The following is a 23,255-nucleotide window of genomic DNA, read 5'->3' on the forward strand; positions in this document are numbered from 1 at the left end:
ACTACTGCTGCTAAACCAACCGTCCTTTCCACACTGACTTGAAATCTGTCTTCTGTCATGCGTGTGTATATACACACACACACACACACACACACACTTAGATCTATTTCTAGGCCATCTATTCTGTGCCAGAGATGTCTGTATCTTCCTATATCAGAACACATGTATTACTTTTAGAATCAGAAGAAAGGGTTCTTTTTGTTTTTTGATTTTTTTTTTAAAAAAAAAAAAACCATGTCTTTGGAGCCCCTGCTGAGCCTGGACAGGCACAGAAATTCCTGGCGGCTGGGAGGCCAGGGGAGAGAGGACAGCAGGGAGGATGTCACAGCCCCGAATCAAGGGAGAGGAGAAATAAGGAGGACTCAGCTGCTTGTAAAATAGTCTTCCCTTTTATTTTCAATCAACCCTTTTCCAAGTTAGTGCCACGAGTTGAGATCAGGGGGTCAGAGCCCACTGGGATGTGGCGGGGGCAGCAGGGGGACTCATGTCCCCCGCACCAGCTCAGTCCCTCCAAGGATGGGACCGGCAGCCAGGGATGAAGGGTGTGAGGCTGTCTGCCCCCTCCCCTGCCAGCCCTACTCCCTAGTCTGCCCCCTCAGCTACTCCCAAGGCCAAGGACAGGGAGGCGGTCCTGTGCGGGCTGTCCGTGGCCAAGAGTGTTAGTGGTCAGAGCCCAGGCAGGCTGGGTTAGTGGGGTCTCCTCCGGCAGCCAGGGAAGGAACTGCAGAGAGAGGGAGAGACCGGGCAGTGATGCAGGTGGGAGGGCCTGCCCCGTGTGATCCACCCAGCAGGAAGCACGCAGCCCATGCCTGGAGCAGCTCAGAGGGCAGGAGGAGAGGGCAGAGGCCAGGCTGTAGGAGCTGGGGGTGTCCTTTGGAAGCTCACCGAAGAGGGGAGCCAGGGTCCAGTCCAGCAGGGAGGAGGGGCTCAGATAGACGACTGCCACTGCACAAAGCGCTTGGATTCCTGCTGGAAGATTCAGGGGAGAGGAGGGAATGGAGTGGGAATTGGTTTTGTACTGTGGGAGCCCTGCCCCTCCTCCCTCAGGCCCAAGTCCAGGCCCCCAGCCCCTCCTCCCTCAGACCCAGGAGTCCAGGCCCCCCGTCCCCTCCTCCCTCAGACCCAGGAGTCCAGACCCCCAGTCCCCTCCTCCCTCAGACCCAGGAGTCCAGGACCCCCAGCCCCTCCTCCCTCAGGCCCAGGCGTCCAGTACCTGAGGGTTGAAAGGGTCGTCATCGTCTGTGTCATCGTAGTCGTCACTGGGGTTTGATGCGGGGCATGGCAGAGAGGCGGGATGGGGACCCATCAGGAGGCTGCACCCCCCACCCCAACCATGGTCCCCAGGTGCTGCCCCCGCTCCCCAGGACCCTGCCCTCCCCCGCTCCTGACCTGGGTGGGAAGAGGGCCCAGGCTCGGGGCAGGCTGCAGAGCGCAGTGGCCAGTGCTCCTGCGGACAGCAGGGAGAAGAGCAGCAGGAAGAGCAGGCCTTCCAGGGCGTCTTCGCACAGGCCCCGCAGGGCTGCGCCATAGTCCTGAGGGGAGGGCGTCATCGGGCAGTGTCCCCACCCCCTCCCCCACCAGCACACACTGTGCACACCAGTCTGGCTGTCCTCCCAGCTGTGGTACTGCACACGTCAGCTGACTGCTCTGTGACTCAGTTTCCCCTGTCAAAGGGCAGTTCTGAGAATACAGTGGGGTCGTTGGTGTGATAGGCCTGGCACTCAGGAATTAATTGCACAGACTCCAGACTTGGCGTCTCCTGAGCTGCACACTCCCCCCCAACCCTGTGTCATTGCAGGTCCCCATCTCCCTTTCACATGGATCCTTCCCCACCAGCACCCCACATCCAGAACCAGTCCAGCATCTCCCACCAGCCCTGGGCCCTCTCCTCCATCTTCATCTGCCCCGGAACCTGAGAACTGCCCCTCCTGTTTCCCTTCTGCGTCCCGGCAGCGGCACCCCCTGCAGAAGCATCCTCTCCTGTACCAAGCGCCCGCAGGCCAGCCACCGCCAGCTCCGCCTTGGCCCAGGGGTGAGGGCTTCATAAGCTGGGCCCTGCTGACATTTTGAGCCAGATCATTCTCTGTGGTGACGGCACTGCCCTGTGTGTTGTGGGGTGCTGAGCAGCACCGCTCAGTTCCACCCACCAGATGCCAGGAGGACCCCCTCCCGCAGTGTGGCAACCAACAGCAACTCTGCACCCAGTCAAGTGTCCGTGGGGGCTACAGCACATGGAACGGCACGTAAAAGAACCAACCAGTGGCTCAGGATGACACCACACACACAATACACACTCAACACGCCAACAAATGCTGGCTCTGATGACTGTCATCCCAAGAAATCAGCAGAAGCGGCCTTCACCGAATGCTAAGCACCTGCACAGCCTAATGCACTCAGTGGGGGTTGACAGAGCCTGCTCCGCCGCGGGCGCTGCCCCCAGTACCAGGAAACTTTGGTAAACAGGACAGAGAAGTTCATCTCAGAGGGTGGTGTGTGCAACGAGGTAGGAGGGCGAGGGTCAGTGCAGGGTGGGAGTAGGTCGGGTGACCCCACCAGCAGGGATGGGTCCTCCAGGAAGGAGCCAGGCAGAGGGCTGTGCAGAGGAAGCTGGGAAGGGCTGAGGCCAGAGGCAGACGTATCCAGGACTGACCATCCAGGCCCTTGTAGGTCAGGGCGAGGAGCAGGGATTTTAATCCGTGTCCAGGGGGAATCACCAAGGGTTTTAAGCAGAGGAAGAACTTGATCGGATTGTGTTTTAAAAGGATCACCCGGCTGGCTGGCTGCTGCATGCAGGACAGATGGGGGTAGGCGAGGGGGGGACAGGGAAGAGGCCCCTGCGGTCATGGCGTTTAGGATGCGGGAACCTGGGCACAGTGGTGGAGGTAGGAACAGTGGTGGGAGTCCAGATAGGTTTCAGAGGAAGGGCCAACAGAACTTGTTCCGAGAATGGTTGTGGGAGGTAAGAGCAGGGAGCTGGTTGTGGGAGGATAAGCCTGAGTTTCTGGCAGGAGCACCTGGTTGAGGTGGGGTGTCTGTTACTAAGCCAGTGAGGGCAGGGGTAGGGACCTATCAGGGCAATGGAGGCTCTGTTTGGAGAGTATTGGTACATGCACACTGTCCTTCATCCTCACAACAGCCCTGCCAGGCAGACACTGACCCCCACACGCTGCTGCCTTTTGCAATGGTGGAAAGAAGTTGCAGCCCAGAGAGGGCAAGCTACTTGTCCGGAGTCACACAGTCTGGAAAGGGCAGAAGTGAGATGGAGCTGATTCACTTAGGCTCCGGCGCACACCCTCCTTCCTCCTCATCCCTGATGTCCCTTATTGTTGATTTTTTTTTTTTTAATGTTAAAATAGAGATGGGGTTTCACCATGTTGGCCAGGCTGGTCTTGAACTCCTGAGCTCAAGGAGTTCTGATCTGCCCCACTGGGCCTCCCAAAGTGCTGGGATTATAGGCACAAGGCACCCATGCCCAGCCCCCTCTATTTTTTTTTTTTTTCTTTGAGATGGATGATTACTCTGTCGCCCAGGCTGGAGTGCAGTGGCATGATCTCAGCTCACTGCAACCTCCACCACCCCGGTTCAAGCAATTCTCGTTCCTCAGCCTCCTAAGTAGCTGGGAATGCAGGGGTGCGCCACCACGCCTGGCTAGTTTTTCTGTATTTTTAGTAGAGATGGGATTTTGCCATGTTAGCCAGGCGGTTCTCAAACTCCTGACCTCAGGTGATCCACCCACCTTGGTCTCCCAAAACGCTGGGATTAGGGGCATGAGCCACAGTGCCTGGCCTGGCTGATTATTCTTGATTTTTAATCTGTGAGGACCCTGATGCCCTGACAGGGGAGATGGAGGCCCAGGTTCTCATGGTGCAGCTGTAGGGGAGGGTAGAGTGATCTGTCCTCCTCCTTCCCTTCCCTCCCTCCACGAAGGAGTCTGGGGGCCTGTATTCCAGTTTCTGCCTAGGCCACAGAAAAGTGCCTGGACCCCAGTTTATCCTTATGCAAAAGATCAGGGCAGCCCTGGGCTGGGTGGGGGCCCAACCTTTCCCAGCTCAATAGTCGGCCATTCTGAACATGGCTTCAGTGCTTGCTCCCCACTCCCTTTTCGGAATGCCAATTTCAGAAGGGTGGGGGGCAGTGGGAGCCACAGAAGGGGTCCGTCTGAGCCAGACCAGGGAAAGCTCAGGTCCAGGTATGGTGTAGATGAATCCCTTTTGGGTAGGGTTGCCAGATCAAATTCAGGACTTCCAGTTCAATTTGAATATCAGATGCCCATAAGGATAAACCGGGATCCAGGCAGTTTTCTGTGGCCTAGGCAGAAACTGGGCTGGAATATAGGCCTCCCGGACCCCTTTGTGGAGGGAGGGAAGGAAGGGAGGAGGACAGATACATAATTTTCTAGGGTAAGTATCTCCCCAGCATTGCACCGGGCATACTTATAGCAGAGTGGTTTGCTGTTTGCTGAATCTGGCAGCCCTATTCTAGGGTCCATGGGGGGACAGATGGGGAAGGGACCATGCTTCCTTCTCCAGCAGACAGAACGAGGCCTCAGCTGCAGTAGGGGCATTGGGCATTGAGAGTAGATGGATAAAGGCATTCCAGAAGCAGAAAGGACAAGACTGGGCAACTGCCTGGCTGTGGGGGGCAGAGGGTGGGGCCCTCCGGAACGTCCCTCTCTCTTCAGTGTGCACGGGCTGGCTGGCCGTGGGACCTTGGGAAAGTCCCTCAACTCTGCACCTCATCTTCTAAGTCTGTTCAGTGGGATAATCATAGTTCCTTCCTCATAGCATTGTTATGAGTCATCGATGAGTTACCACCTGTGAAACGCAACAGGGTCAGGTACTCGGTGAAGCTATGCACATGTGCGGTCTTTGATGGGCAGACTGGCCGGGGAAAGGCATCCTCGGGTGTGTGTTTTCGAACAGCTCTCACTGGTTTTGTTTGTTTGTTTGTGACAGAGTTTCGCTCTTGTCGCCCAGGCTGGAGTGCAGTGGCGCAATCTCGGCTCACTGCAACCTCTGCCTCATGGGTTCAAGTAATTCTCCTGCCTCAGCCTCCCGAGTAGTTGGGATTATAGGTGCGCGCCACCACCGCGCCTGGCTAACTTTTTGTATTTTTAGTAGAGATGGGGTTTCACCATGTTGGCCAGGCTGGTCTTGAACTCCTGACGTCAGGTGATCCGCCCGCCTCGACCTCCCAAAGTGCTGGGATTACAGGTGTGAGCCTCTGCGCCCGATCAGCTCCTACTGTTTTATAAGGGAATTTTTTTTTTTTTCAATCCTCACGACCATCCAGTAAAAAAATAATAATAATAATAATAACACTCGTCCTTCCTCACGGTACGGGTGGGAAGCAGAGTCAGCCATGCTCACCTGCCTGCGGCCGTGCAGCCTACAGCAAAGCCCAAGCCGGAGTCCGCAGGACACCAGATATCTTTCCTCCTGGGCACCCTGCCCGCCCCTGCCTGTCCAGTGTATGAACAGCATACGCCCCAGGGGAGCTGGACAGGTGCCCACTCTTGCAATCCCAGTTTTATAAGTGAGGGAACTAACTGAGGTACAGAGAAGTTAGGTGACTTGCCCTTGGTCAAGAGCTAGGACTGGAACCCAGGCAGTCTTAGTCCTGAACTCACTGAGCGGCAGCCTCTAGGAGGGAGGGAGAGGCAGGAGGAAGGAGAGAGGAGAGAAGACAAGGAAGGAAAAGGTGGCAGGAATGGACGGGGAGGGTGGGATGGGGACCCAGGGAGGAGTGCGGGAGTTGGTGGGGGGAAAGGGAGGGAGGAGGGAAGGAATATGGATAATGCTTGATAGGTAGGTAGACGACAGGTAGAGAATAGATACAGGACAGATAAATCATATAAACAGAGGATACAGAGATAGCCTCAGGCGCAATGGCAGGGGTCCAAGGAGAGGAAGGAGCTAGTTCTGTGGGTCGAGGCAGAGGCTCCCAAGACTCCCCGTGGGAGAAGAAATTGGGAAGGGGAAGGGGGTTCACCTTGTGCAGGCCACGGCAGTGCAGCAGTGCCACCAACTGGTGAAAGTTTCCTTCTGTCACATTCAGAGTCTCCTCCAAGGACAGCAGAGGCTTCTGCAGGGCGAGCACAGGTCGTTTTCCCACCTACTCGTCAGGCTCACCCAGCGCCCTGGCCCCGCCCACAAGATAGGGCCCCGCCCAGCTCTGCGGCCCCGCCCACAAGATAGGGCCCCGCCCACACACGGCCAAGGGGTGCGGTTCTTTGGGTCCCACCTACGCCCCACAGCTCCACCGCGCCCCTCCCGCCTTCCCCTTGGGGTCCCCGTGTCTGGGGAGCGCCCACCCACCGACCTGCGCTGAAGGGAACTGAGGCACAGCTTCTCTCTCCAGGCCCAGCAGCTGGGAGTGGATGTTGGCCAGAGCTCGCTGGGACAGAGTCAGCCTCTGCAGAAAGAGAAAGGGAGGGAGGAGGACCCAGGAGTCGACGCCCCCGGCCCTCTTTCCTCTCCTCCGGACACAGCACTCGGGCCCCTGGCCTGCATCCTCCCCGGAACCCAGGAGTCCAGGCCCCAGCCCCAGTCCCTCCCCCTCCCTTCAGAGTCCAGATTTCTGGTTCCCTCAACACCCCTTTCCCTTGCCCGCAGCCCTAACCTGTTGGAAGGGGTTGGAGACGGCCTGGTTGCAGAGGAAATAATAGCTCAGGATGTCTGAAGTGGGAGGAGGAGAGGGGAGGAGGCCATGAGCCTGGGCCCCCAGGGACCTCCCGGGGGAAGGCCGGGGACTGGGGGTTTAGCAGGGTTAGGGGCCTCAGCCCAGCTCTGGAGGCCTCCTGGAGCCAGATGGCCTTACCTTCAGAGACCCGCCAGCCCCGCGTCCCTTCTGCTCCTGCCACAGCCAGAGCAGGCGCTGGTGCGCATCCCTGTACTCCCTGGGAAACCCTGACTTAATGGTGCTCCCCAGTTTTCTCCAGGGGGTGAAAGCCCCCATTCCTGACGCCCAGAAGCACCCTTTCCTGACCCTCCTCTCTCTTCCTGGCACCAGCGTATTAATCCCGCCCTCTTTTCCAGCGCACCAGGAGAGGCGCTGCCAGCGGGAGCGGAAGGGATGAGGGTTTGGGCGGTGGCGGGGCTCCAGGAGGGCTCCCAGCTGAGGAGTGGCCAGGAGCCCTGCTTCCCTTCCAGAGGGCTGGGTCTCGCCTGGCGGGCTGTACCCCCACCCCACCCTGGGCAGGACCGGGCACAGAGGAGGCCTGAGGAAGCCAGGGCCTGCACTGCCCAACCCGGCGGACCCACCGGGCCCTTGGAAATCACCTGAGCTGAGCCCTGTCTCCTCCTGGGTCAGGTTCAGAACATAAGGGTCTGGATTGGAGCAGAAGTCACTGAGGCCCTGTGTGAGGCAACAGAAAAGGGGCTCAAACCTGAAACTGCCCCGATTCCGCACTTCCACAGCACCCAGTGCCTGGCTCCCCGGCTCCCCTCCGCACCCAGGGGTCCAGGTCCCAGCCCATCCTCCCTCAGACCCAGGAGTCCAGGCCCCAGCCCCTCCTCCCTCAGACCCAGGAGTCCAGGTCCCAGCCCCTCCTCCCCCTCAGACCCAGGAGTCTAGGCCCCCAGCTTCTCCTCCCTCGCACCCAGGAGTCCAGACCCCCAGCCCCTCCTCACTCGTTCCTAGGAATCCAGGCTTCCAGCCCCTCCTCCATTACAGCCTAAGCGTCCAGGACACCAACCTGTACCCACTCAGGACCCAGGAAACCAGCCCTAAACCTCAGAGCTGTGATCGTGCCCCTCAATTCCTTTCTCTGCTAAGCCATGCCATCCCAGGATCCAGAAGTTGAAGTCTCCAGGCCCCCTGAGTCCCAGAGCCCAATGGCCCGGCCCCGGCACTCACCACGGCCGTGGCTGCCTCCAGGCCCATGGAGCCCCAGCTCAGGACGAGAACCAGGAGACTCATGACCGTCATCCTAGAGTGGGGGAGGGAGGATCAGCCTGGGGTTCTTAATCTCCTAGCCTAGCCTCTTTCCACACCCCAAATCCCATCACAGCCGCCCCCCCAACCCCACACCCACCTCTGGAGCCTGGAGGATCAGAATTAGGGACACAGAAGTTCGGTGGTGGGGGGTGGGCCGGTGGCTGCTGACGTCCAGCTGGACATCTGGCTCCTGCCCAGATGAGCAGGGTGTGGGGTATGAGCAGGGCCCTGGGCTAGGGGGTCGTGGCTTGGATCCCAGCTCCAGGACCCTGAGACAGTGACTGCTCACCTCTGGGCTCACTTCCCCCAAAGGTTCCCAAGTCCACCCACAGCCTGGTCAGCCTCTGGCTCTGCCCTGTCTCCTCTGAGAATGGGAGACAGTTCCAAGGCTGAAATCTGAAAGTCTCTGGACTTTCCAGGTGGGGAGGGGTGCAGGGGGCGTGTCAGCATTGGTAGGGTGACCAACAAGCTGGAAGGGCACCCAGGGGTCCCCAAACTGAAGGCCTGGCCTCCAGTCCCAGACTTGCCCCGTGTTGGCTAGGTTTACCTGTCTGCAAGCCTTCGCGGGGTCTCTCCCACTCTCTCAGGGACAATGGAGGCACGAGTTCAACTCTGCCCCACCCCACCAGGGCCAGAGAGGATGCAGGGACTCCTCCAATGGGAATGGCCTGCCTGGTTCAAATCCCAGCTCTGGCACTTCTAGCTGTGTGGCCCTGAGCAAGTGGCCCAGCCTCTCTGATCTTCAGTCTCTCCCTCTGTTAAACAGGGAGAAGGGCCGGGTGTGGTAGCTTGTGCCTGTAAACCTAGCACTTTGGAAGGCTGAGGCAGGCAGATCACTTGAGGCCAGGAGATCGAGACCAGCCTGGGCAACATAGCGAGACTCCATCTCTACAAAAATATGCAAAACTTAGGCCAGGCGCGGTGGCTTATGCCTGTAATCCCAACACTTTGGGAGGCAGAGGCGGGCGGATCACCTTAGGTCAGGCGTTCGAGACCATCCTGACCAACATGGAGAAACCCCGTCTCTACTAAAAATACAAACTTAGCCAGATATGGTGGCACATGCCTGTAATCCCAGCTACTTGGGAGGCAGAGGCAGGAGAATCGCTTGAACCCAGGAGGCAGAGGTTGCAGTGAGCCGAGATCGCACCACTGCACTCCAGCCTGGGCAATAAGAGCTAAACTCCATCTCAAAAAAAAACTTAGCCGGGAGTGGTGGCATGAGCCTATGGTCCCAGCTATTCTGGAGGCTGAGGTGGGGGGATCACTTGAGCCTCAGGGGACAGAGGCTGCAGTGAGCCGAGATCGTGCCACTGCACTCCAGCCTGGGCAACAAAGCAAGACCTTCTCAAAATAAAAAACAAAAATAGGCCGGGCGCGGTGGCCGAAGCCTGTAATCCCAGCACTTTGGGAGGCCGAGACGGGCGGATCACGAGGTCAGGAGATTGAGACCATCCTGGCTAACCCGGTGAAACCCCCGTCTCTACTAAAAAATACAAAAAACTAGCCGGGCGAGGTGGTGAGCACCTGTAGTCCCAGCAACTTGGGAGGCTGAGGGAGGAGAATGGCATAAACCCGGGAGGCGGAGCTTGCAGTGAGCTGAGATCCGGCCACTGCACTCCAGCCTGGGTGACAGAGCGAGACTCTGTCTCAAAAAAAATAAAAAATAAAAAACAAAAATAAAAAACAGGGAGAAGGAAGCACCTTCCTCACAGGGTGGGCATGAGGCACTCCAGGGTAGTACAGAGAAGAGTGTCGGGCGCGTAGAGTGATCTACGAAATAAGCGTGGTCCTGCGGCTCTGCCACGACACTTAAGGGCCGCTCAGCCTCGGACTTGGCCACCCTCTGCCTCAGGTCCCTGACCGGCCACATGGAGTCTTATGGTAACTCCTTTATCTGAAGGAATCAGCATGCATGACCCTCAATAGATCATCATCCTCATCTTTTTTTTTTTTTTTTTTTTGCACTCTGTCGCCCAGGCTGGAGTGCAATGGTATGATCTCGGCTCACCGCAACCTCCACCCCCCGGGTTCAAGCAATTCTCCTGCCTCAGCCTCCTGAATACCTGGTACTACAGACGCACATACCACCAAACCCGGCTAATTTTTGTATTTTTAGTAGAGACGGGGTTTCTCCATGTTGGTCAGGCTGGTCTCGAACTCCTGACCTCATGATCCACCCAGCTCAGCCTCCCAAAGTGCTGGGACTACAGGCGTGGGCCACAGCACCTGGTCTCATCCTCATCTTTATTGCAAACACAATGATTATTTCTGCCATGATTCCAGCATACTTCATACTGTGAGGGCTGCCTGTTTTCAGGTCTGTCTCCGCCTCCCTCCTGGGCTACTCTGACTCTTTTCTTCGTGTGTACCCAGCCCTGAAGGACCACCGTCCTCCGTGTAGGACAGTTGTAAGACTGAGGTCCTGCCTGCCAGGAGAGTGCCAGGCACGCACTGGGGAACCCCTACTGCCTACACTTACACGATCACCAGCCACTTGCTCTGCTTCGCCAGGCCCAGGAGGGTGAAGAGGCAGACCAGCAGCTCCAGGAGCAGCAAGAGGACATAGGCCAGCCACCTGGGAGGGGAGATGGTAGGGCTGAAACCACAAACCTGCCTCCAGGCACCCCGGCGGAACAGCAACCCCGCCACCAACGTTCACCCCGCACCCCCAGCTCAGCCTCACATTCACTATCCTCCAAGCTCAGCCTCCTGCTATTTACTGTGTCTGGGCCACAGCCCAGCTCATCTGTGAAATGGGCTCATCAGGAGATGGGTCACTGGAGAGGTTTAGAATACAGGTCCTGAGCACCTGGGACTATCCCCTGGCTGGGCCGCACACACGTGCCCTGGACCAGGGACATGTGATGTGTCCTCTCCGAGCTCCCCATCACCGACCCCGCCCTGCAGAGTGGAGATATTCCTTCTCAGACTGCACCGAGGAGCCCATCGCATCCCCTGAGGGCAAACGTCTGGAGGCAGAGGCTGCCTGGTCTCAATCCCAGCCCCTCCGCTTAACCAGCCGGGTAACTCTGTCTAGGTAACCTTAGCCTCTCGTTCCTCAGTTTCCCCACCTGCAACGTGGGGAGCGCAGCACCACTGGCTTGAGAATGTTGCCCCAAGTGGGATGCGTGACTAGAAGTGCTCAGAGAGTGCCAGGTACGTGGACACACTTAGAGGTTAGCCTGAGCATGAAAGAGGGAACTGAGATGTTATTTAACAGTTAACACTTGGCCGGGTGCAGTGTAATCCCTGCACTTTGGGAGGCTGAGGCGAGCGGATCACTTGAGGTCAGGAGTTTGAGACCAGCCTGGCCAACATGGTGAAACCCTGTCTCTACTAAAAATACAATTAGCCGGGTGTAGTGGTGCACACCTGTAATCCCAGCTACTTGGGAGGCTGAGGCAGGAGATCATTTGAATCCAGGAGGTGGAGGTTGCAGTGAGCCAAGATGGCGCCATTGCACTCCAGCCTGGGCAACAAGAGTGAGACTCAGCCTCAAAAATGGGAAAAAAAAAAAAGTTAATACTTAAATATCTGCAAAGCGCCCACCACGATTCAGGAGGTGCAAGCACCCAAACCACAGTGAGAGACAGGACCAGCTGGATTTCCTAAGCCCACCAAGAACCCCTAAGCCTAGCTGGGAAGGTGACCACCTCCACCTTTAAACACGGGGCGTGCAAGTTAGTTCACACCTGACCAATCAGGTAGCAAAGAGAGCTCACTAAAATGCTAATTAGGCAAAAACAGGAAGTAAAGAAATAGCCAATCATCCATCGCCTGAGGGCACAGGGGGAGGGACAGTGATCGGGATATAAACCCCCGGCATTCCAGCCTGCAACGGCTACCTGCTTTGGATCCCCTCCGTTTGTATGGGGGCTATTTTCACTCTATTAAATCTTGCAACTGCACACTCCTCTGGTCCATGTCTGCTATGGCTCGAGCTGAGTTTTACTCGCCGTCCACCACTGCTATTTGCCGCAGTCGCAGACCCGCCACTGACTTCCACCCCTCCGGATCCAGCAGGGTGTCTGCTGTGCTCCTGATGCAGCCAGGTGCCCGTTGCTACCCCCAATCGGGCTAAAGGCTTGCCTTTGTTCCTGCACTGCTCAGTGCCTGGGTTCGTCCTAATCAAGCTGAACACTAGTCGCTGGGTTCCACGGTTCTCTTCCGTGACCCATGGCTTCTAATACAGCTATAACACTCACCGCATGGCCCAAGATCCCATTCCTTGGAATCCGTGAGGCCAAGAACCCCAGGTCAGAGAACAAGAGGCTTGCGGCTACCTTGGAAGCAGCCGGCCACCATCTATGGAGTTCTGGGAGGAAGGACCCCCCCCAGGGAACAACAGTGCAGTGCCTGGCACATAGTAAGTGCCCAGTTAATCCTGCCATTCTCTGCAGGCCCCACAAGCTTGGGCTTCACTCCTTACCCTCATCTCTGGCTGCTTCCCCCAGCCTCACAAGTGCCGCCTCCCGCAAGACTCCCTTGAGGGCCCTTGATTTGTCTCTCGAGGGACTCCCAAGTGTGGGGTGCTTTCGCAGTGGTGCACCCGGAATACACCCTGGCATCACCCTCATGGCTACCCCCACTTCCCTGCCCTCCCCCAGGAGGAGGAGCTGAGGCCCGGCTTGTGTGGCCCCTGGGCCTGACCACGGTGCAGGACCTGGATTTCCGCAAACTCAGGCCTGTCTGTCTATTGCATCTGCTGCCCTGCGGGTGTGTCTTGACCTCCAGCTTTTTCAGCCCCAGTCTGCCTTCCCCACTCCCGGAAGGTCTCCTGAATCTCAGCCCATGCCCCGCAGGCAGGGCCCTCAGCTGACGTCGCATGAATGAATGAATGAATGAATGAATGAATGAATGAATGAATGATTACTAATGGTCAGAGCGATGAGGATGCCATCATGGTGGCTGCTGGGAATGGTGGCTGCCTGGACGCTGCACAGCCCCCTGCCTCCTCTCCTCCAAATGCCACCTTCTCAGTCCCCCTGATGAACTGCCAGACTCTGTTCCACCTCATCTCCCTCTATAATTTTTTTTCTTTCTCTCTCTTTTTTTTTTTTTTTTTTGAGACGGAGTCTCACTCCACCACCCAGGCTGGAGTGCAGTGGCGGGATCTCGGCTCACTGCAAGCTCCGCCTCCTGGGTTCACGCCATTCTCCTGCCTCAGCCTCCCGAGTAGCTGGGACTACAGGTGCCCGCCACCACGCTTGGCTAATTTTTGTATTTTTAGTAGAGACGGAGTTTCACCGTGTTAGCCAGGATGGTCTCCATCTCTTGACCTTGTGATCCTCCCACCTCGGCCTCCCAAAGTGCTGGGATTACAGGCGTGAGCCACCGTGCCCGGCCCCCTCTGTAATTTTCTCCAAAGTTCTCATGGCCCAACACCTTACAGACGGTTTTGCTCTGCGTTTGTCCCTTGCTGGCGCCCCCTAGAGGACGCAGCCACGTGGCAGGGATTTCTGCCACTTGCTCACTGCCCTGCCCCCCTACCTGGGCAGCTGCACTTCCTGTGCATCTCTGCGGTGCTCTCCCTGTGCCAATCGCCCTTCTCGGCACTCAGATGCCAACTCAACAGTTCACAACAATTTAACAAGGGGGACGCTGCCCCGATTCCCATTTCACAGACGGGGCCTGCAAAGTAACTTGATTGCAGCCGTGTAGTTAGGGAGGGGCTGGCTGGCTTTCAAGTGCAGGTTGCTAACCTGTAGGTCCGCTGCCTCTTTCGCCAGAGGGTGCTAAATAAATGGGGTGGAACAACACTTTGGGAGGCCTAGGAGGGCAGATCATGAGGTCAGGAGTTCGAGACCAGCCTGGCCAACATGGTGAAACCCCATCTCTACTAAGAATACAAAAATCAGCCGGGCGTGGTGGCGCATGCCTGTAATGCCAGCTACTCCCAAGGCTGAGGCAGGAGAATCGCTTGAATCCGGGAGGCGGAGGTTGCAGTGAGCTGAGATCGCGCCGTTGCACTCCAGCCTGGGTAACAGAGCGAGACTCCATCTCAAAAAAAAAAAAAATAGTGCTGAAAAAATGCACGTGTCACATGGATGAACGGGTGAGTGAGTGACCTGCTGGGTTAGTTCAGGAGTGACTGAGTCCAAGAGTGACTTGCTGAATGAATGAGTCAAGGAATGAACGCATGTGTGAATAAGTGAGTGAAGTGATGATGGAGGGGGTGGGTGAGTGAATGGGCGAGGACATGGGTGTCAGGATGGTCATGGGGTCCCGTGATCTGTCCCTCCACAGCAGGGTTTATCGACCTCATCATTTTTTTTTTTTTTTGAGATGGAGTCTCACTCTATCGCCCAGCCTAGAGTGCAATGGCGAAATCTCGGCTCACCACAACCTCCACCTCCCGGGTTCAAGGGATTCTCTTGCCTCAGCCTCCCAAGTAGCTGGGATTACAGACGTCTGCCACCACACCTGGCAAATTTTTGTATTTTTGGTAGAGTCAGGGTTTCACCCTGTTGGCCGGGCTGGTCTCAAACTCCTGACCTCAGGTGATCCACCCACCTCAGCCTCCCAAAGTGCTGGGATTACAGGCCTGAGCCACTGAGCCTTGCCAGCCTCGTCATAATTGACATGGTGGCTGGATCATTCCCTGCCGATGGGTGGGGAGGGGGGTCCTGTGCCTTGCAGGGTGTTGAACAGTCCCTGGGCCCTACCCACTGGATGCCAGAAGGTGCACACTGCCCCCCACCGGCTGTCACCACCAAAACTGTCTCCAGACATGGCCAACTGTCCCCCCGGGGACTCTGTCTGAGAGCTGCTGGCACTGAGAGCAAGAGCAGCAGCAGCCTCTCACCTGTATTCCTCCACGAAGGACACATCTTCAGCCACCTGCAGGGGGCTCAGGGGCACTCCCTGCCAGAAGGCCAGCCCCTGTAGCTGCTGGGCCACCGCCTCTGCCTGCCGCCGAGCCCCTCGGGCAGCAGCCACCAGCTCCGTGCGCGGCTCGAGCACCTCCTCCAGGGTGGTCAGCTCTGTCCTCACTGCCTCACCCAGCCTCTCCACCGTCTCCAACACCTGGGGACAGGACAGGGGCTGAGGTCTGGGAAGGACATCCTTGGGGGAGCCCACGGTCAAGGCCCAGGGTTTTAGAGGTGAAGGAGGGGTGCACAGTAGCGGGTGTCTGAGATCTGGAGTCTGGGACATCTGAGGATTGAGGAAGGGAAGGGGTTGGGGAGGGGCTCCAACATCAAGTTCATGGAGTTCTGTGGCCTCTGTCCAGAGCTCTGGGCGGTTGGTAGCTTGAGCCCAGGGTAGTGAGTCCAGCCCCAGGACTGAGATTAAGTCTGGAGCTTTAGGTCTGAAGTTTTCATCTGCCTTCCAGAATCTGGGGTCTCAAGTCTGGGTCCCATGGTCTGGGGTCTGCAGCTGGACATGGAATCTAAGGCCTGAGGTGGGGCCAGGCCTCAGCCCCAGGGCCCAGAATCCTGGAGCTGAGGTCAGAACTGAAGCCTCAAGTCGGGGACCTGGGCCTCAGGGCGGGGGTCCCTGAGCTTGCTTATGGGCCAAGAATCAGGTCTGGGGCCCTGGATCTGGCCCGAGGACAGGGGCTGGTGTCCCTGGTAGTTGGTTTCTGTGTGGTTTGGGGGTTTCAGGTAAGGTCCAGGGCTGGGCCTGGGTGTGAGGTCCTCAATTTGCAGCCAGGGTAGGGGGTTGGGTGGACAGTCTGAGGTCCGTGGGTCTCAGGATGAAGTTCCGAATCTGGGGTCCTAAGCTTCAAGCCTGGGGTCTTAGCTCTGAGTTTGGATCCCTTTGTCCTTGGGTGTGGGGAGCCCATCCGGGTGTGGGTCTGGGGTCCCACTGGTCGCTGGCCCCTCACCAGGTGGTCAATGGCGCTGAGTGTGTGGTTGGCGTGCAGCAGCGCGGAGCTGAGCTGGGACACCCCATCACTGGTCTCACTGTTGCCATAGAAACCGATGCCAATGCCAATGCTGAGCGGAGGAGGAGGGAGAGGAATCTCAGCGGGTCCCAGGACCCCGGGGGCCACCGTCCCCTCCCACCCCATCCCCTCCACCCCGCCTTCTTATCCACCCCTCCCATCTCTCAGCCCCACCCCATTGGTCCAGCCCGTGGGAAAAGGGCGACTTCAGCCTGGCCCCCATCGGTTGCCAAGGTAACGGGAAGGCCTCACTCCCCCAGCGGAGGGACGTCATTGTGATGCTAATGGTGGGTGGAGTGGTAGGGGGGAGGGAGCCCCCGATTTAACTCGCACCTCCCTGGAGCAGAACCCCAGTCACACCCAGCTTCGGGATGGGCCGTCTTCCCCTCCCGATGACTGCCTGCCCCACACCCTTCCCCTGCATCCTTTGCCAGGCAGGCAGCCCTCCTGGCACCTGTCCTAGGGTGCCCTAGGGTCCTTGGAGTCCGCAGCGTCAACCCCTCGTGCTGAGACGTCCCCCGCCCCCACCTGCTGGGGGTTCCTAAGGGTACGAGGGGGCAGCTGTCACCATCTCCTGGGGGGGACGCTGAGCCTGGAGCTCTCAGCCTTCCCCCACCCGGGACCCAAGCGTCTGGCCAGCTGGGAGGGAAGTAAGGGAATGTGGGAGGGAGGCTGGAGGATGGGCCAGAAGCCGTGCCCCCGCCCGGGCCCTGCCAACACACAGAGCTCCATTGTGGGGCCTGAATGTGGGGCCCCAGACCCCTCCCGTCCCCGCCCCCGGCCGGTGTCCCGCAGTGGAGGGGGCGGGAGCCTGACACCCTCACAGTTCCCAGCCCCGGCTGGGCCTCCACCCCCATCCCTCGGGGTCGGACGCCCAGTGTCCCCGCCCCATTGTTTGGAGTCCTACAAAGCTCCTCTTGTTCCCAGTTCCCCCCAGGCTGCGGGGGCTGGGGCCGTGTCTCTCCCCCACTGGGCCTTTGTCCACCTCCCCTGTCTCCCCCCACGCCAGAGAGCTGGAGGAGGAAGCGTCCTGGATACAGGGCACCCATACAGGTCCCTCCCCTTGCCCACTGTGGGTCTGGGGGCAGGCCGCTGGCCCTGTGGGACCGCCCCCCCGCCGTCTGTGGAAGAAGATAGCCGTCTGTAACTTGTGGGTGCCGCTGTGCCGGGGAGGGGGCTATGCTCAGAGCTTGCTCTTGGTAGGTGGTGTGTTCACATTGGAAGCCCCCTAAACTCCCTTTGCGGGGTGTGACGGGGTCCTACTAACCTGGGTCTGAATCTCCATGCTGCCTCTTAAACCACGTGGCCTTGAAAGGTGACCTCCCCTCTGTCCCTGAGCTTTCCTCTTTGGAAACTGGGCCTGATACCCCTGAATCCAGCAGCATTATTGTGAGAAGGAATTAGACCAGCTCAGGTCTGGGCACAGATGAGGTGCTCTTGGAGGGTGAGTATCTATTTATCGTCTGTCTCCCTGATTAGAACATAAGCTGCATGAGGGGCTCCTTGCCTGGCTTGGTCAGTATCTGGCACATAGTAGATACTCAATAAATAGTTGTCGAATGAATGAACTGGTGAATGACGGAATGACAGACATCACCAGTTAACGTTGGCTGAGAGTAGCTGCAAGCCAGACACCGTGCTTTCTCTCCATCTTACCCCAGCAGGAGGTGGGTGAGACGGTAATACCCACTTTACAGAGGTGGACATTGAGGCCCAGGGAGACTATCACTCCCTTAGGTCACACGGCTCTTCAATGGGAGAGCCACCAAAACCAAGCCATCTGACTGCCCCTGCACCTTCTCACCAGATGGCTGCCCTTGATTCACTTCCTCTCCAGAACCTCACTTTCTCCATCCATCGAATGGAAGAGTCCTTCCTGCTGTGTGCTGAAGCGGGCTTGCAAATGGCGGGGAGAGGGACGAGGGAATTTTCTCCTTCCTGTCTGCTTCCTCCACGTCCCCGGAGGACACCCCCAGGAAGGCCAGCAGAGAGCTTGGGGAGCCCTGTCCCCACCGCCCACCCACCCTGGGGCCCCATTACCAGCCGGCGAGAAGGGCGACAATGCAGCTCCAGGTGACGCAGCCTCCTCCGGGCGAGGGGGTCTTGGACCCGGGAGGCTCGGGGGGCCGGCAGCAGCAGAAGCGGATGAGGTAGACAGCGATGAAAATGAGGCTCAGGCCCAAGCCCAGGCCCGCCAAGGCCGCCACCAGCAACAAGGCCTGGGGAAGGGGGTGACATCAGGCCTCCGAGGGCACCAGCGTGTTCCACACTCAGATCCCCCTTCCTGCGTGGCTTGGGGGTCGGGGTCTGGGACGTCAGAGTGAAGGTGGGAGGCATCCCTGGCCTAATCTTGGGGGAGATTGGGGCCCAGCCCCTCCCAGGCCGGCAGCTGGGGCTCCAGGTGTCAGGGCCAGCTTGCTGGAGGGAGCTTCCAACTGGGGGCCCCCAGCCTTGGGTCCCAGGTCTGCTCTGCCCTCCCATAGCTGTGCAACCTTTAGCAGGAACCACCCCTTCTCCGAGCCTGGGTTTCCTTCTGCAGCCGGCAGTTGGAATGGAGCATTTCCCAAGGCCCCTCCACAATTGTGTGGGATCAGGGGGCCAGTGGGGGTGTGGGGGCACCTGTTCCTGGTGCCTCGGGCCAGGCTGGGGGAGGTGTGCTTCCTCCCCCTCTCCTCCCTGCTCACTGTCTCCCCTGCTGCTAAGCGCCACACCCCACTGCACCTGAGCTTGTCACCCAGAGACGGGGCGAGGGGCTGTGTGGCAACGTGTGTGTGTGTGTGTGTGTGTGTGTGTGTCTGCAAGACTCAGAAATGGAAACTGGGAGAATGAAGACAGAACAGAGAGAGAGACAGAGATGGAGGGAGGCTCAGGCAGAAAGACACAACCAAAAAAAGAGACAAAGATAAGACAAGGTTTGGGCATGAGTCAGAAAAAGGCAGAGAGCAAAAGAGATCAAATCAGAAGAGCAGAGTAAGGGAGAGAGAGCGTGAGAACACTATAGAGACAGGAGAGACACACAAGGACAGAGAGGCTGAGAGAGCCAAGGCCCGGGCAGACAGAGGCAGGCAGTGGAAACATTCTGCGGTGGGGAAAGCCTTGCAGAATAACAGGGTGTCCACGTGGCGGGGATTTTACAGCTGACCTGTGCGGTCCCAGAGGCCCAGAGGACCACAGTGGCCCAGGGGGTTTGTACTGAGCCCCGGAGCTTGGAGGGACAACATTGGGATCAGAGTCACACTTCTGGACTTGCCAAGGCTGTTTCCCCTAAACCATGGTGTTTCTGCCTTTGTCCACACACACACATACAGACACACACACACAGTGGCACAGTGGTGTGTTGTGTGTGTCCTAAGTGTGTGCAGTGTTTGTGTTTCTGGTGTGAGACTGGATGTTTTTATCTTTGGGTTGTCTCCATGAGATGAGGATGCACCTGAGCGTGTCTCCTGGGTGCACTGGTGTCTGCAAATGAGAACATCTGTGGGCATTTGCGTGTTCTGGGCACAGTTCCTTGGGTCTGTGAGTGGGTCCAGTTGTGTGTGTGTAACAGTGTGGGTGAGTGTGTGTGGATGCGTGACTGCATGTGAGGGTGTGTGTGCACATGAATGTTAGAGTCAATATATGTGTGCGTGTGTGTGTATATGTGAATGTGAAATGTATCAATGTGTATGTGCATGTGTGTGTATATGGGAGTATAAACGTGTATGTGTAACTGTGCATGCATGAGTGTGTGAGCATATATATATAAGTGCAGTGTGTGCTTGTATATGGGAACAAATGCTTATGTGTGTATGTGAGCGTGTGTTGAGTCACTGTGTGCAGTGTGTGTGTGCATATGTGTGATTGTGTATGTGTAAGTGGGTCTAGCCACGTGAGTGTATGCATGTGTCCATATGCGCGTGTTGTATGTGGGTGTGAGTGCATAGTGGGAGTAGTAAATGGGTATGTGTGTGCATAGGTGTGTGCATGTGGTGTATAATGAGAGTAAGTGGGCGTGTGTGTGCCTGTGCAGATGTGAGTGTGTAATGGGAGTGTGTGCATGTGAGTGTGTAATGGGAGCGTGTGTGTGCCTGTGCAGATGTGAGTGTGTACTGGGAGTAAGTGGGCGTGTCTGAGTGTGCCTGTGCATATGTGAGTGCATGTGTGTAATAAGATTAAGTGGACGTGTGTGTGTGCCTGTGCATATGTATGTGTGCAGGTGTGTAATGAAAGTAAATGGGCATGTCTGAGTGTACCTGTGCATGTGTGTGAGTGCATGTGAGTGTGTAATGGGAGTAAGAGAGCGTGTGTGTAATGGGAGTAAGTGGGCGTGTCTGAGTGTGCCTGTGCATATGTGAGTGTGTGCATATGAGTGTGCTGGCAGTAAGTGGGCGTGTGTGTGTGCCTGTGCATATGCGGGTGAGTGTGTGTGTGTGTGGCTGTGTGCCTCCCCGCGGGCCAGTGTCCCAGAGGCCCTGGCTGTGTCTGCAGCTGTGCCCACGGTGGTCGCGTCCCTGGAGGGGTCCCCCTCTCCCCACTCGGCTGTGGGGCTCTGCCTGCGCATCCCTGCCACCCTGACCCTGACCCCCGACCATGGGGGCGGAGTGAGGCTCCCCCAAACCCGTGCCTCTGGCGGTGACTGGGGCCGCGGATCCCCGCGTAAGGCTTCGGGAGGTCTCGGGGCCAGAGCGGGCGTGAGTCTGGACCCAGGCCCGAGCCGGTGGAGCAGCGGGGTTGGAGGTGGCCGTTGTGTAATCGCGAGGCTGTGGGCGAGGGGACGGCGGTCCCCGTGTGTGGGGAGAGGGGGCGGGCGAGGAGCAGGCGGGGAAGAGCTGCTCAGGGCTGTGCCAGCCATGACCCAAATAGCTCAGAACACAGCACGCATCCCCTCCGCGCTTTTCTGGGACCCCCTCCACGCCCCCTGAGCTCTCCAATCCCAGCCCCCTTTTCCCAGGAGCAACCCAGGACAGCGCCCAGGGACTCAGGCCCCATCGGCAGGGTCCTGGGGCCACATCGGGACTCCCTGCACCCCCACGCGTGCCCAGCTCTGCCGAGCCTTTCTCCTCATTAATCTCAAAGTCAAGGACTTGAATTAAACTGGGTCAGAGGACAGCTCTTTCGCCCGTTGGAGCTGCCCCGAGCTGGGTCCCTTCCCCAGGGACCCCGGCTTCTGCGAGGTTCCCACACCGGCCCCACCCTCGGGACCCGGGTCTGTCATCCCGAGGCTCCCCAAACCCAGCCTCATCTCGGCCCTCACCCCTGCAGCGTCCTGACCACCCCTTCTTTCTTGGGACGGGCAGGAAGCTTTCTCTCCCAGCGCGCCTTCATTTTCCAGCCCTGGCACTCAGCCCCTTGAGCCCCCTTCCCCATTTCAGACTTTCAATCCCATCCCAGCACCCCAGAAGCCAGCGTTTTCCCCTCCACCGTTATCAGGTCCGCTGTCTCCTGGGTCCCGCCTTATCTGGGACATATTGACCTGCTCTGATCCTGTGGGGCTGGGTCATCTTTTAGGGCAGGGAGAGTAGACCTAACCTCCCGATGACCCTGGAGGCCAGCTTCCCAGGCAGGTATCAGACACCCGGGAATCCGGGCCCCCCCTCCCCTCCACTCCATGAACTCAGGGGTCCAGGCCCCCAGCCTTCCCTTATTGAGAGAGCTCGAGGTCTGGACCCCGCGCGAGCGCGCGTCCCGGGAGAACCTCCAGGTATGGAAGCCCCAGGCTCCTCCTCCCTTCGCAACCCCAAAGTCCGGGCCGGCCCCCAGCCTCCGGGGGAGCTCAGGAGATCTGTGACCCAGCCCCCTCCTCCCTCGGGACCCAGGAGCTCCGGCCCCCAGCCCTGGCCCCCAGGCCCTGGCGCCCGGTCCCACCTGCTGGTATTCCTGCTCTTGGGGCGCGAAACCGCTGGGCACCGGGCGGAGCTGGAAGTCGGCGCGGGGCAGCTGGTGGAGGAGATGCACCCAAGCCGAGGGCCGGTAGCCCGGGGGCGCCCCCATGGCCCCCGGGGGAGGGGGCAGCGGGGCGGACGCCGGGGCTGCGGGAGCCTCCGGAGTCGAGCGGGGCGCGGGCGGCGCGGGGTCTGGCTGGGCTCAGGGGAGCGGGAGCGGGGGGGGGAGGCGGGGGGGGGGGGGCGGAGATTGGGGGGAGGGAGGCGCGGGCCGGGCGGGGACGGTGCTGCCCCTGGTGGTCGCGGCGGGGACTGCGGGAGTCGGGAGGCTCCGGCGCTCCACTCCCCCCTCCTCCCGCCCCCACCGTGGTCGCGGCTCCCACCTGCTGCCCGCGCAGGTACCGCGCTGCTGGCGTCGGTGGCATCCGGAGAGCTGGCTTGCACCGCGATTGAAAACAGCCCTCCTTATCCATAAGAGGCCACTCATACTGTTATTTCACCCTAAAACCTAATGATCCCTTTATCCTTATGGAGAACCTTCATGTCTGCGTAAAGGTCGCTAGTAAGTACAGAGCGTTTTACAAAGAGCGGCCAGTTCCACGGATAAAAATTCCTCTGTGTATGAAAGTGCTCTCACCTGTAAAAGATGCCCGTGTTTCTGTAAAATCTCCGTCCCACTTTTATTCCTAACCTGTATAAGGACACAGCTTCTAAGCACAAACCCTCCTGTGTGTATAGGCTACTCCAGAACGTACTGTAAAATCCACACGCCTGTGTAAGAAGCCTTCATATCTGCATAAGGACCCCTTCTACCTGCATAAGGACCCTGGCCATCTATATAAAGGGGCCCTTCCCTTCCTGCAAACTGACTCAGGATTGCTTCCGTGTGTACAACAACCCCTGCCCCTTGGCATTCGCCGTACAGTTACAAAGTATTTTTCCAGCCACTCCCCATGTTACATCTCACTGGAATCCTCCGATGCCACACTGATAGATGGGGAAGTGCCAGCCCTGGGAGGGGACTTGGCCACTATGACATCATCACCCAGACTGTCATTATTGCAGCCAAAACTAGGTGCTCAGGAATCTGGCCCCAGGGGTCCCCTCTTGCTGTAAGGCAGGATGAGACTTTGCCATCTGAAAACCACACACGTGGCCTCTCTTGTGGGGATTGGGATGAGTGAAAGAAGGGAGACTAGTGCTTCACTTACCCCATTTCCATATTTTGCTCCAGATTGACAAGAAAGGACTAGGGAAAAGAGGAATGCTGGTGGTAGTGGAGGTGGTGGTGGTGATGATAATGATGGTGGTGATTATGTTCGTGATACGGTGTCATGATGATGGTGACAGTGACGGTGATGGTGATGATGATGGTGATGGTGATGATGATGGTGGTGGTGATGGTGATGGTGATGATGATGGTGATGATGGTGAATAAATATCATGTAAATAATAAATAAGTAATGTCATGTGTAATGTAAACAATAGTAATGTATAAATGTAATAATAATAATGTAAAGTAAATAAAGATAAATAAATAAAGATAAATGTAAATGTCGTAATAA

At 58.0% G+C, this 23,255-nt stretch overlaps 1 protein-coding gene across 15 annotated transcripts; it reads right to left on the reverse strand.

Moving 5' to 3' along the window:
- Positions 1–367: 367 nt before the first annotated feature.
- Positions 368–21,927, reverse strand: TTYH1 (tweety family member 1). 15 transcript variants are annotated; one of them, XM_031659013.1, is made up of 14 exons: positions 21,674–21,927; positions 17,870–18,048; positions 15,770–15,881; positions 14,747–14,967; positions 10,421–10,516; positions 7,858–7,930; positions 7,281–7,356; positions 6,622–6,677; positions 6,322–6,414; positions 5,992–6,084; positions 1,390–1,532; positions 1,214–1,259; positions 886–966; positions 368–721 (listed from the first exon to the last, which is right to left on the reverse strand). In XM_031659013.1, exons 1-13 carry the CDS (start codon positions 21,797–21,799, stop codon positions 928–930), a joined length of 1,353 nt encoding a protein of 450 aa, XP_031514873.1. In that variant the 5' UTR covers positions 21,800–21,927; the 3' UTR covers positions 368–721; positions 886–927.
- Positions 21,928–23,255: the final 1,328 nt, after the last annotated feature.

This window comes from Papio anubis, chromosome 20 (assembly GCF_008728515.1).
Source record: "Papio anubis isolate 15944 chromosome 20, Panubis1.0, whole genome shotgun sequence".
In the NCBI taxonomy this organism is placed as follows: domain Eukaryota; kingdom Metazoa; phylum Chordata; class Mammalia; order Primates; family Cercopithecidae; genus Papio; species Papio anubis.